Raw genomic sequence first — 14,985 nt, 5'->3', positions numbered from 1 at the left:
TGAGCTCAAGTGAAAAGGCAGTTTTCTGCTGGTATGCACTGCCATTAAACACATTTAGTTTTCCATAAAAGCATATATTAATAACATTGGTCCATCAAATATTAACATTTTAAATGGGTAATGTGAAATTTGTCTGTGGAACATACATGTACTACAGTATTTGAGAGTGTATGGGGTCAGCAAAGTCCATCTGTAGGAGACTGGCAGAAGTCAGCTAGTCAGGGTTCCTTGCCTGACATTTCACTGCCTGACACATTTGGTATTTGCACTTCCACAGCTGAAACACTGGATTCATCATTATTTCAAAGCAATCAAGAGTGTCAAATGACACCTTTCCAAAATCTTACAAAGAGTACAAAGTCCTGACAACATCTGTGTTTGGCACAGAAATGCATTGCTTTTGGCACTTAATGGTTTGCTAGTAATGCACAGTGCGGAATGGCAAGATGTATGCTCTAATTAAGAAATCCTTCAAAAGTCATCAGGAAAAAATTCAATTGACAAATTCAGCTACTATTTATGCCCAAATATTGGAAAATATGCATTAAAAAGCACTTTTCAGGACTGGGATGCCTCCCAAAACTTAAATCTCTTTCTTGGGTTTTCTGAGAGTCATCTCATGGAAAGCAGTAGGAAAGACTGACAAACCTTTAGTTATCCCCTTGCCCCTTGAGCAGAAGACTGGAAAGAAATTAAAATGGGAGGAGAAATGAAAGGATAACACAGATGGTCCTTGACTGGAGACAAGGCCCTGTTCACAGAGCCTCTGCAGGACATTGCTGTGCCCATGTGGGATGCCTGTCCAAAAGCAGTGTGTGTTCTGCTTGTGGGCTGACATTTGCTAAGACCAACACCTGAATGACTCACCATGACTTTTCAGAGTGTTGGATGAAGGGAGTAAATTTTACTGCAGATTTATCTTGGTATATGCCACATCACTCAGTTCTGCAGGAAATCATCAAATGTCCTTTAACTGTGGCTTCTATATAAGGAAGGAGGATGGTGAAACTTTTATTGCTTGGAAAATGGTGGCAGAGAGAGCTGCACTAGGTAGTTGTTTTCATCTGTATTTCTTTTAATTGATCACAGAGGTGGGCCTGTGACAGCTAAATCATTACATGCAGCCCAAAACACATCTACATCTACCTGTCTGGAATTTGGGATGAATTTCTATGGCTATTTTAAACCAGAGAATCACAGGATCATTAAGGTTGGAAAGGACCATTAAGATTATCAAGTCCAACTTTCAACTTAGTACCACCACCATGATCACCACTAAACCATGTCCTCAAATGCCACAGCCACATGTTTTTTGAACACTTCCAAGGATGAGGATGCCACCACTTCCCTAGGCAGTCTGTTCCAGTGCTTGACAACCCTGTCTGTCAAAACATTCTAAACATACCTAATGTAAACTTGCCCTGATGCAACTTGAGGCTATTTCCTCTCATCCTGTCACTTGTTACCTGGGAGATGAGACTGACACCCACCTCACTACAACCTCCTTTCAGGGAATTGAAGTCATATTTGATTAAATAATTGTAAGAGAAGTCAGTTTCCATGTTTCCATTCAGGACATAAGACCATGATTTAAGTCCTATGCACAGGCCTGTCCATGTGGTCATCTTTTAGCACAATAAGTGACTGGACATATTTCATTATTGCAGAGAGTGAGGTCTTAAAAAGTCTTCAGATCAAGACCACATTACTTGTTATTGCAAAAAATATATATACAGTCATATATTGGAGATGGCATATTGAAGAGCACAACTGATCCTCTCCAAACACAGCATTTGCCTGGAGCTGCAAGGAAGATTTGTTTATTTTTTTGTGTCCAAATATAATTTCTGTCTGGAGCAGTTTCTCTCTCTGTCTAACTTTGCTGGTGTGTGACTGATTTTCTTAACTCAGACTTGGTTTCTTTTCTAATGCTTTTTAAATCATGGCTAATTAGAGGAGTTCAGACTCCTCCATGATATCATATTCTCTTGTAGAATGTGAAATTAGAGTCATTGTGGATTGTTTTAATAAGTGCCAGGTTTGAGCTTTGAAAAATTTGGTCATTAATACTGATATCAGCATACCTTATTCTGTGCCTTAGAAAAGACAGGTTAGAATCAGATTAATTAACTGCAAATATGCTGCATTACTCAAAGCTCTATTTGTAAATCTTGCTTGTTAATCAGGACTGTTCCCAAAGCTTTATCTGGCATTTTAATGGTGCTGACTAACATTGCTTTAATTAGCTGCCTCTGTAAAGTACCAGGCAAACCATCTGTGTGAATCCTTTTAATTAACTGGGTTCCATCTAAGGGTTTTTCCTGGCATTCTTAGCATGTCAGTGGAAGCAACATACAATGTATAGGGTAAAGATGTTATAGCATCATTGTAAAGGAAATATCTCTGTTTCTGTGGTTGGCATTTATTCTGTAAGGGCTCAGAGTTCTGTATAGAAGTTGAGAGGCCATGCTTATATTTCCCTACAATTTTAGTGTGATCAAGATAAGACCATGAGTCTGCAATATGGACAGCAGTGATTTATCACCATCATTAGCATGAGGTAATGGCAGGAGCCAAGATGTACAACCTGGGCTTCACATGACCTGATATAGATTTCAATTTATCCTGTAAGTAACTTTAGAGGTTAAATCTGGCTGAAGAAATCCTTCAGATTTTACAAACAGACAACAGAATACAACTGTATCAAAAATGGATTATATTCAAAACAAATCTTTTTTAAAAAGCAACTGGAGAATACAGTGGCTATGCCTGAATCCTTATATCCAAACATTCCTCTTTTCCAAACATGGGGTTCTGTAAAGCTTGTCTGCCTGGCCTGTTTTTCACTGATGCCCCATACACACAGGGCAAATTCCAGGCTTGATGAAGGCAATAGAAAGGTTTCCTTCAGGATTCAGCCAACATATGTGCTTGAATGCTGACTGTTGATCAACACAAACAGGATTTGTATCAACTCAGACCTGATGTAAAACTTGATGTGAAAGTCAACTATGAACTTGTGCATACAGGTATAGTTCACAGATTTCATGAACTGTGGTTCATTTGACAGAGCATGCTAAGAAACACTATGGCAAAAATTTTGCCATGAAGGGATGCTACCTCAGTGTGAACTGCAGCACCAGTGCTTTCCTGATAGTCTGACAAAACAGTGTTAGATATGAATTTCATAAACCACAGAAATTTTATGGAAATTTTCTGGTTCAATGGAATCTGCTCCAATCACATATTTTTTCATGGAAGCCTGTCTGGGTTCCTGATGCTCTGCCCATACTTGAGGTGTCAAAGGGCTAAGGTTTGAGGGAAGAGTCAAAAATGTACACATACCCAAGTTTCCAGTCTTCTGGGAAAAACAGATTGTGTATCACATGGCTCACAGTCAGTTTTGGAAACACCATCTTTCAGCTTTTTATGTTTACAATTCTACTCCTTCCTGGATTGTTATAAAAACTTGGTCCTGAGATGCTTTACCCTTACTTGGATATAAAGCAGAAGAGCATCAGTTATTTGCTACTAATCCCTTGAATAGCTTAGGCAAATTCCATGGGCAGTTTCTGATGTTTAAAACATTGGTAATTTCTGCAAAAGTATTTATGTGCAGAGTAAAAAGCAGTAACCAGCTATGAGCAATCTAACCTTTTGGGAAATGGGAGATGACTTATTTGAGGAATGGCTTTAGGATCCAGGCCTTACTACAATCAATTAAGTGCTGAACTTGGATCCTTCTGGATAAAGACAAGAGTTACAGGTAAAATTACTAATGAACGATTTAGGACACTCCCTAACAAACTGGGAAAACCACCTTAGAATCAGTACAGTCATGGCATGGTAATCAGTAAAGTGTTTATGATGTGACATCTGAAAGACAAAAAAATCAGCTGCTTTTGGGCACTCCTTGCCATTGGGGACAAGGAGACATCTTGGCTTTGTGACAGTCACTGTGCTTGGCTGTACTGACCTGCAGGTTGAAGTGAGTGTCCTCCTGAAATGGAGACTGCACTCATTGGCCAATGAAGGCACAAGCAAAGCTCATGCCACTCCTAACCCTCAGCAGGGTCTGCTGGGACCCTGCTCAGCACCTCAGCAAGGGTCTGTGGGGTTTTATTGCATTCTATTAGGTGCTTTCTCCTATATTCTGTCCATTTGTGTTAGTACTTAACACTCTCACTATTGCTTATTTTAGTATCAGAACATCTGGCAAAGAACATTTTTTAAAAATCCTACAGACTCTTGGCTTGCTGACTTAGAAACTATTTTTAAACTGCAACATTCAGAATCACCTAGTGTAATTTAATGAAAAAGATATGCTTTTAGTGTCCAGCAGAAAGGCTGATTGCCCAGCCTGGCTTGGGTTTTACAGTTTGTCTATTTTATTAACCACCCTTATAAAAACAATCTAGTGCTAAACAATATGAAATTAATCACAAGGTCTAATGCCTTAAGAAACTTACCATACTGGGAACTGTTTTGCAGATAGTCTGTTGGGTTTTTTTAAAGCAGACAGATGATAGATTATGAATTTGAATACAGAGAGGATTTTATGAAACATGTTTTCTGAATCAACACAGAGCATAAGCATGTACAGACCAAGAGACTGAGGATTGTTTTGGAACCATATTCAGTAGAGAAGCGATTGGATTCTGCTGTAACTCTGGGACAACTGTTTGCACTGACATCGCTTCTGCACATTTCCTACTATTCCCAGGGAGTTCTGCTACTTAATGTACACAATTGCAAGTGTCAGTTCAGTTTCAACAGGGACTCTAGAGCTCTCTGGGCTGTATCCTGGTGCAGGAAACTGTCCTTGGACACCAGCTGACCAGTGATCTCACATGCTGTTTTCTGTACCCCTCAAGTTGTAACAGCATCATGCAAGGCTGCATTACTTTCCTTGTAACTTAAAATTTGCCTAAAAATTATAGGTTACCCGTTCAGAAGCCACACATAAAAAACAATTACGAAATAAAACACAATTCTTGGAAATGTGCAGACCACAAGCATTTCTAAAGCCAGAGACGAACAGACTTGAGTATCAAAGTACTTCTTCCTATTTTGCATATTGAAAATTCTGTGAAACCTGAATCAGCTCAGGCACACACACTGCCCAACACAAGTGGGCAGTACTTTCATTACCTGACATGTGCTTTTGGAAAACTCTTGGCTCAGGTAGGAGTTGCACATACCCCTAGGTCTCTTTGTTAAAAAAATATAGTTAATTTTCCTCTTTCATGGAGTCCAGGTCTCTTCCCTAGAAAAAAACCTATTCTATAGGGTAATGTACACATAGAAAGATATAGGGATGATTTTTGTGTACTAAGTCTCTTAGTGGTTTTCATAGCAGCATTAAAGGCTCACAAAATAGGCTTCATGTTCCACTGCAAAAGGTTAATTCTAGGAGGCCCAAAATACTGAAGTAGTCTGGAATAACAGTAATGAGATAACTTATTCATGTGCAGAATCTGAATGGCAAATGGATTCAAACTGAAGGAGAGTTGGTTTAGATTAGGTATTAGGAAGAAATTAATTCCTGTGGGGATGATAAAGCCCTGGCACAGGTTGCCCAAAGAAGCTGTGGCTGCCCCATCCCTGGGACTGTTCAAGGTCAGGCTGGACAGATCTTTGTGCAGCCTGGTCTAGTGGAAGGTGTTGCTGCCCATGGCAGGGGTTGGTAGACCTTTAAGGTTCCTTCTAACCCAAACCATTCTATGATTCTATGAATTTACTTTTCTAGTTACTTTTGACTGCACAGACAGTGGAAACATGCTTGGATCCTCCGCCACCCTGACGTACAAGAGGAAAACACAGAGTAAATGGAAGGACTTCAAAATTCACTTTGTGAGAGGATCAGGGCTAAACTCCTCTCCCAGCTTTTAAAATGCTGTGTGCCTCTTCTGGTTGCTGGAACAGCCACTTTGACAGCTAGATAAGCATGTAAAGATGTGAACAGTTGTTGAGCTGCTGAGATTAACAATGTCTGAATTAGCCTTCTTCCACCTAAGGAATCAGAGCTCTGAAAAAGTGGTAATGAGTCCTTTGACTTCTTCAGCCAAAGCTCCTCCCTGTCTAAGTGTTAGTAACATTCCAAGTAAAAGATAAAGAAGCCTGCCTCCAGGCAAAAATCTCTCTGTTAGGCTGTTCCCTCTCCTCCACACAAGACAACAGAATATGGTTATTGTATATAAGGAACAGCTATTCAGTATGAGACATATTTGGAATGGAGGAGTAAATATGTGTTTATAATCTGATCCTTCAAAATTCAAAACAGAGCAGCCTAAGACTTAAAAGATGTGAGGGAAGCATCCTGCAGAGATTATGCAGCTTGCTAGGAGAATGACAGTGAGATTTTCATCATAATTATGTTGAATAAATCTGGAAAAACTCTGTTGATTGAACTAACCTCGATGCTATGTGTGCAAACCAAACTGTATTTTTTAAATGTTCTTTAAAAAAACATCCTTATGTGTATATGGAAAAAAGATCATATAAATTATATTTTTCTGTGTTTATGCAGTGCATTTCATGCAGAAATAGTAGTACTTTATATAACACAGAGCACTTGCCTATTTTCCTGCAGTTCCAGTGAAAGTAAGGTACAGTAAGAACAGTAGGTTTGCTTTGTACTCAGAGATCCAATTAATGTTTGTCTGCTGTACCCATTTGTACCAGAAAGGCCAGTGCAAAGAAGCAGATAACTGGGAACATGGATTTCCTCATTCTGCCATGTGGTTCACATTCCCAAAATGACCTCCAGTGCAGGAAATGTTCCATGACCATATTTTGGCCACTTGGGTATGAGGTGCTGTGCTGGGGCTACTTGGTGAGAGGGGCCAAATGCAGAGGTGCTAAAGAACATCGAGTAGATAGGGAATCTCTGTCTTACAGGCAGTGAGGGACATTGTGGAACACAAGTTTCATGGTGACCTGGGGTAAAATATGCTCCATGTTTTCCAGAAGTTTTCCTCTCTATCAAACTTTCCTCAGTATCTGTAAAAACTTCTTGCATCCCTTTGCCTTGGAAAGGCAGGAAACCTGTCAGCACCTTTAACTCAGTTCTATACTCCAGCTTGCCTCTAGTGCAGCTTCAGGGCTGGATGTCTAAACTGAGCCGAGAGCAGCAGCACATGGGGGAATAAACTGCTGCTGCAAATTGACTGTTTCGAGGTCAAAACCACCAACTGCTGAAAGGAGACTTTTTTACAGTGGTAAAGAAGTTTTTACCACTGTCACATCAAGTAGGGTAAAACACAAATATTCTAGAGCTACTTCATCACCAGAACTAAGTCCTGATTGATCATCTCATGAAAATACAGGAACCTCAGGCAGAGAAAACCTGTTACACTGTTTCAGTGCAGGGTTAGCTTCTAGGGGTCAGCTAGGATTATTTTAAGCAATCTTTGTGGCTGGAGGTGCTTGGGGAATTGTAGCACAGCCTATGAGACCAAATGGATTTCTTTCCTACTAAAAATTCTTTTGCCTAATTTCTTCCCTCTGCTTTTGTTTCCACTCTACACGAATGTGTCACCTCAAGGTCTGATCTGAAGTCCATTGAACTAAATAGATTTGGAACCTGGCCCAAACACCTACTCTGTGTGGCACAGCAAAAAGGCAGTTTCCCCTTTCATCTTCTGCCTCATATTTCTACCATATTCCTTAGGATTTCTAGAGAGAAGGACCATATCATCATCAGTAACTGCATCTGTTCTCAGAGAAGACCGAGTCCAAAACCAAAGTTAATAGAAATCTGTCTATTGACTACAGTGGAAAGTGGATCAAGCCTCAGTCCATGTACATTTAGCCTTTTCTCTCAGTCATGCATCACAATCCAAATTATTACAAATCTGTTTTGTAAATTTGTAATATTACAAATTAAAGTGATGTGTTCAGGTTCCTTTAAAAAACAGCCAAAGCTGTGCAATGATGTTGTCTTTTAAGTACTGATGGAGGCAGACAATAAATGTGGATGGAAAAGTTGTTCACTATCCAAAAACTGCAAACACCAGCTCTAAATAAAATCCATATGTGCCTCTTGGAGGTGCAGGTGTCAACGATATTAAGCCACAAAGTGCTTTACATTAAAATAACTTTAAGGACCAGGTTAAGCTCTAAAAACTCCAGGGTAATTTGGAGTTAATCACCACAGCTAGTCTTTAATATGGTCAGACTGTAGAAAGTGTATGAAATTCATTGCTTGAAGGAGCTAGTAGCACCTTATCTAGACACTATGAACTTCCATCCAGATTCAAGGCAAAGATGTAGTTTCAGTTTAAACATTCAAAAGGCTGTTGCTTGTGTTTTAGCTTTCTGGGGCTATAGTCAAGCTCTTCACATCATTTTAATATATTTTCTGCAGATTAATTTCCTGTGTTTTCTTTTATAGTTGCATAAAAAATTGCCTATCAATTGCCCAGAAACTCTGAAGGGCTCATAAAACACTTTCTAGGTTGCTCTAGTTTAATTCCTGCTCTCAAGTTAAAATATTATATGAATACACCAATCTCTCTACCACTGAGGAAACAAATTAAATGAAGCTTTGGTGCATTCTGAATCCTCTCTGAAGTCTCTTTGAAGGTCTTGGAAGTTATCTTGGAAAAATTCTGAGCAGCTTATCCTATCCTATCATGTCAGTCCAAAGAATTGAAGTTCTGTCATCCATGTGGGAAGATACGTATTTTTTCACATACATTTTGGATGCTGATATAAAGATAGATTTTTTTAAAAAAATTATGGTCAAAAAAGCAGAATGGAAATGAGCAATAACTTCAATCTGGCTGTGACAGCAAACATTCCTTGAGGAATGTGACAAAAGTAAATCACAAACCAAATAAAATTATCTAAGCACATATCAATAAGAAAAAGACATCTCCCTGGAATGCCTATAGCATTATATTTCTAAAACAAATTTACTTCCAAATAAAAGTTAATTTTAACTATCTGACAACTACCCAGTGTTAGGACTCGCTGCTATGAGAAGGGTAGGTGGTAGCAAGCAGAGTTGCATAGAGGATGGAAGAGCTGGGCACAGTATCCCTTCCTCCATCCCAAAAATGTTCATGAATGGAAGGGTAAGAAGGTTAGAACTGAGAGCCTGAGAGCTCTGGTGTGTGAGGTGGGGAGAACCCAAAGCTTCTTCACCAAATGGTTTAATGTGTGTGCATTCTGCAATGGAAGAAGCACTCCACCAGAGCATTCCAACAGAAAGGGTTGGAGATTTTGGTTTAATTCAGTGCAAGATGTGCTGCACTACACACATGTTCTGTATTGACTTACAAAATGTCTGTCAGGTCAACATGCCCTGCACCTTGCAATGCTGAGTCTGTCTATACTGCAGAGTGTAGGCTGTCACCTGGACCAGCTCAGGCACTGCTGAAGCTAGCACTGAGCTCATGGCAGGCACATTTTTCCTGCTTCTTCAGCAAGTTTTGCAGTGAGTTCTGCACTGTCCCAGGATCTAAAATAGCCAGTTCAAAGGTTCAGGTATTACTGGGTCATGCTGCTGTCTACCATGGAGACAGAGCCTCACTCATTTTTAGGTGATGTTCTCAGCCCACTGTTGTGAGATACCTCATCTGGTACATCTTTAGACCTGCTATGGATATAGGTGACACCCTGCATTTCTGTATCTAAAGAGGAACAAAAGTACATCAGAAAAGTGGTTTGAATTTCATAAAGAAAAACCATAGTACCAAAGGAGCTTAAACTTAAACATGTTAGCAATATGAATGTTCTTGGAAGGCAGTGTGTTTAGTCAGGGCAGCAAGCTTAGAAAACACTGGAGCCAGATGGGCTGATTCATACATCAGCATGCAGCCTTATCTGCTGAGAAATCAAACCAGCAAGTGGAATGTAGAAACCTTTTCTGAATCCTGCAATTGTGAATTTTTGCTTCTGATGTAAGCTTTTCTTAGGTTTACATATTTGATCTTCAGCTAGACTCTAAATACTTTGATTTATAATTGTTGAATGTAGAAATTATACAATCCACAATAAATGTTCCAGCTTTGAAGGCACTGTCCATAGAAGTGCCATAAAAGACAGCCACAGCTAAATGCCCAAAGAACTTGGACATGAAGTTTATTTTCATGGCAGGAGGCAGAAGCTCTGAAGTCCACTCTAGGTCATGAGCTGATCCAGATCTGAGAATGATGGTGAATTCTCTCCTTGACTACAAATCCCCTCTCCTCTGATGTCTGGAGCATCCTGAGGTGGAAGGAAGGAGATCAAGCTCAGAAGCATGTGATGTTCTTTGAGTCTCACTATTGTGTAAAAAGAGCCTCAATTCCTGTGACCCTAGGTTTTTGGTTACATATGTGTGATGATAAGAAGAATATAGTTCAGATGGTAAAATACTTTTCAGAGCTGCAAAAGGAAGGAATACCTAGATCTGTATAGGAAACAAGGTGTGGATTTTGCCAATGCTAGAAAGAATACATTCTAAAAAAGAAAGGTTAGCAGGGAATCTGTGGTAGAAGCTGGTGAACCACTGATGGAAGCAGAAGATCCTTCATAACCTATGTCTGAAAACTACTTAAGACTCGTGATGTCTGGTGCCAGGGAGACAGGATACAAACACTGCATCTCTTTGTGTCAGTGAGACCAGTGTCACTATGGATGCAGAAGACATTCATTCCAGGGAGAGAGCAGTGCCAACTTTTCTCAAAGGAATCCTTTTAACAGCTCCTTCACTTAGGTAGCTAAGAAGTTCAATGTCCAATGCAAGATGCTGCCTCCTGGCATTACCTCTGCTTCATTAAATAAGGAGACAGTGATTTCTGCAGTTACACTCTACAAGGCCTGCAGAGAGGCAAGAGAAGAGCCCCAGGTCCCTCTGACTAGCATTACTCATTTCTGTAATGCAGCTTGAGAAATGGAGGGGAACCATATGTGACAGAATATAATGAGCATTTATGAGAGAAACTCACATGGATGGCCAATGGCCAGAGTTCTCACACATTTCATTAAAAAATAACCAGGAAAACCAGAGAAGTGAATTTCCTGCGTATCATGGGATGTTGCACAAAAGACATTGTATGCTGGACACATAGGAATGGAAAGTTGGCACAAGATCTGCAAGAATGCTTGAGATACCTATTCAGATCAGGCATGAATAATTACCACTGAAGATAGAGCACCAAATATTATACACATAATCACTGCAGAAAGCAGAATGTAAATAACCACTGAAATCACAGGAGAGTCCTGGTTCTCTTTTAACTAACAATGTTACAGATTAAATCAGGGGAAAAACAGACCTTTGTGGGACTCAGATTTTTAATGGGATAGTGCACAGCTAGCAATGTAATGGCCCATCATTTGTAGCAGATTGATTAAAAATAGATTTTATGAACAGCTAAGAGAAGATAATAGATCACAATTCAAGAAAGGCTCATTCTAATAATTTTCCATACTTATCAGTTTAAACATGGAGTACAAAATTCCAGCTGAAGACTATGAATAGGAAGAACTAAACTTGATAAAATGGATATGAGAGTTTACACGAGGCCTTACTTTTCCTTACTAGATCATTGTGGAATGTTTTAAAATCTTCATAGGTATCATGACATTTACAAGCTGATGAACAGAAAAAAGCCAAAACATTTCATTGCCAAGCAAAACCGATCAATCTGGCAGCATTTATGTTTCTATAGTAAATACAATACAGAGATACTAAAAAAGAATAGAAAAAGTTCCTGATTGAAAATGGCAATTATTGAGTAGGACTTTTGTGATTTAACTTAAACTGTCAAAAAGTAAGCATCCAGTTTTCCTGTGTTCCCTCAATAATCAGTGGAGAGTGACAGGCGTCTCCATGGGAAAAAGTCTTCTCATTCTGGGTGACAGGATGAATCACCCTCATGTTTCCAACAGCTGTAAAGGGTATCTAGATTATTGTCTTCCCAACCGAAGCTTAGATTAGCTGGAAAAACTGACCAGATTTTGGGCACACCAGCACACCAGTCCTTCTTTTGATCTGGAAACAAAAGAGGGATCTGTGTTCCCAGCACCTTACTATTTTACTAAGTTCTAGTTTGCCAAAGAAAGCATTTTGCCTTAGAAATTTTCTTTCCTACCTAGTAGACCATTATAGAGAAAACTCCAATGGATGTTTTAAGAAAATTCCACTGGACATTCCAACTCCAAAGAGTTGTATTTAAAGTTGAATGGGCTCAATCTCATCCTAAGACACAAAAGCAGCATCACAGCATCAGATGAGTTATAAGCTTGAAATGGTTCTTCCTTGTCACTGGTTAAAAAAAGGATTTTGGATTCCTAGGTCACAATATTGATACACATATCTGATAGAAAGAGTAAACAATTGTCAGGGCAGATGAATACAACCCAAAACTGATGTGTGGATACCATTTATTATCCAGTAAGTGCAGTGAACACATCAATCCCACCTGAACAGGAACCTTCTTGTGCACTCACATCCCTCTGGCTTTGTGCACTTACTGCCTCCTGCTGACAGGCTGTGCTCAGGGAACAGCTGCTTTCCTCAGACAATTAAACTCTGGAGAAAGCCTAATAAAACCCCTTTCTATGATGCTGCATGAATACTCTTTTATAATTGGAAATGTGGGGTGCCACTAAGACAGGCATTTAGGGAAAAGCCCCAGTCAATCTCCCAGCCATTAGGCCATGTCGGGAATGCTGGAACAGGCTTGTGAAAGATCCTGCTTAGTCTCTTTCATACAGTGGCTCTTAATAATGAGCATATAATAAATGTACAGTCTGGAGAATTTACTATACAGTATCCAATTGGATTTATATAGTCATAAACTTCCACAGCACTGCTTCTATGATTTACAACAGTCTCTACTAATTATGAAGCTATGCCTAGACCTGAGATGTAAAAGGTAAACGTTGCCAGACTGGTTGTACAGTGACACTATACAAATGCACACTTGCCAAAGCAATTTTGACTTGCTTGTTAACAGACAGCCATTGCAAATAACTATATATTTTGGTCTGCTCTTATGAAAAGCACCAAAACCAGAGACCTAGGAATTGTGAGATGGTGTTTTATTGTGATAGAATTTAGAGATAAGGAGTCTGGAATGCACAGTCATTGAAAGGACTGCTGCTTTCTGCCTGGATTGTAAGGGATTGGACTTGGTAGCTTACCTGATCCCTTCAAAAATCTATACTTCTGATTTCCTAAATAAAAATCACCATGGGAAATACTGCAACTCATTGTAGGACAAGCCTCTCATGACCTGAATGGATACAGGAGGATGTTTACTTCACAGAGGTTTTCCAGCACAAATATTTAATTTTGTTGTTACTCAGCATATTAAATAACTATTTCAGAAAGGACTATTTATCACTAATATGACTTACCTGGGCATCGTGGGCAGCACAGCTGTGGTACATGCACAGGGGAAGCACAGTGTAGACTTGGGCATCTTATTCTGCTGCACAAAACATTTCCATTCTGCAGATGGAACATAGTACATAGTATTTTAATGAAATGCACTGTCTTACAAATTTCTGTGTTCTCTATTCTACATCCAAACTTTTTTTTTAAAGCCTTTTTACAACATTCTGGTTTCACTCACGCTGAGATATGCCTAGATACTTCCACTGCCTTTGAATTTATGCTGGAGGTCAGTAATCCTTAAAAACCTGAAAATCGGAGGAAGTATCTAAAAATGGACAGCAATGATCTCCATTTCTCTTTTTCTTTCCATTTGTCTTTTTCTTTTGAGCAGATTATGCTTAGGAGTTGCATTTCCAAAACTAAGACATGGATAAATGGTAGATCTCTGAGATATCCCCTACTGAGGGTTAGTTCAAGACCACAAGAGACAATAGCATCTGTAATTGTTCCTGAAAACTGTGGAGAGTCTTTTGTTTTCCTTTTATTGCTTTCCCAGTAGACAAAAAATCCCAGATGGTAAATAGCCATTTTTCTAAGAAACATGAGTTAAGTCTTGGGAATAGGGTTCATTATTCATGTCATTAACATAATATTCTATTTGACCACATCTAAGTTTGATTTATAATTAAAACACAGGGAATTTTCATTCTCCAGTGTCTGTAACCAGAAAAGACTATCCATTTCAAATTCCCATTTCCCATCTATAATTCATCCTCTTAATTTACCTCTGAGTTGCTCATATTTATAACAAGAAAGATCTTTCAGCATGAACATTGATACTAAGTTATGACTGTAGTTTTAGGTGGTGTCAGGACTAAACCTACTTTATTTTCATATGCCTTCTGGAGCACTGAAATATTTTCAGTGGATGTGCAGAGTTCCCTAGACAGCACATGTATAGGCTTTTCTATTCGTCCCTTTCAAAATAATTTATTGACAAATATCTGCAGACCACAGGCTGGAATCCTACTGTTAGATCATTGCTAGCCACAATCTACAGTTGTGCATCTGCTTTGGAAAGAGACACTAAACATGATTATCACCATCTGTTTCCAATAAGAACTGAAATGAAATATACTGATTTTGTAGAAGAGGAGCAAATTTTAGACTGTAGGATCTTGACAGAACAGGGACTATCCCTGGTCTGCACAGCTGCTTGCCCAGCAGACGTGGGAGCCTGTGAAGCACTGCTGTGGAAGAGAGGCTGGCACTGCCTGCTGACCTGTCTCCATGTTGCTGGCTTGTCCTGTTCTGTGACCTCACTCTTTTTCATTTTAAGTCCTGTGGAATCTCCTGAGGTGAATGTTTACTTGCTGTGCATGGTCATCTGTGGTAAAATTCTGCAGGCCAACTTTGCTGCTCCACACTGCCAGCCACTCCACTGTGTGCCTCAGGACAGAGCCATTTTACCTGATCCTGTGCTCAGTGAGACTGATCTTACACCTGCACTCACAGCTGGGAGAACAGCCCCAGCACCAGAGCAGGACCCAAGTGCTGGTCAGTCCCTCTAAGCCAGGGCCAAGGTCACATTTCTGCATCAGGTACCAGAGAGTTTTGATGATCTCTCTCCCAAAGCTGGGCTAGCAGTG

General features: G+C 39.6%; 2 protein-coding genes across 4 annotated transcripts in view; one reads left to right on the top strand and one right to left on the bottom strand.

Moving 5' to 3' along the window:
• PAK3 (p21 (RAC1) activated kinase 3) overlaps window positions 1-14,985 on the top strand; it is a 174,942-nt gene that overhangs the window by 8,364 nt on the left and 151,593 nt on the right. The window lies entirely within an intron of this gene.
• CHRDL1 (chordin like 1) overlaps window positions 1-14,985 on the bottom strand; it is a 37,452-nt gene that overhangs the window by 15,254 nt on the left and 7,213 nt on the right. For all 3 annotated transcript variants that reach the window (XM_063170545.1, XM_063170542.1, XM_063170543.1), the window contains exon 4: window positions 13,357-13,450. In XM_063170545.1, coding sequence (XP_063026615.1) covers window positions 13,357-13,450 — 94 coding nt within the window. The remainder of the gene's footprint in view (window positions 1-13,356; window positions 13,451-14,985) is intronic.

Source organism: Melospiza melodia, chromosome 16 (assembly GCF_035770615.1).
Source record: "Melospiza melodia melodia isolate bMelMel2 chromosome 16, bMelMel2.pri, whole genome shotgun sequence".
Lineage (NCBI taxonomy): Eukaryota > Metazoa > Chordata > Aves > Passeriformes > Passerellidae > Melospiza > Melospiza melodia.
Note: the sequence above shows the minus strand (reverse complement) of the source record. Positions and strands in the feature narration are given on the sequence as shown.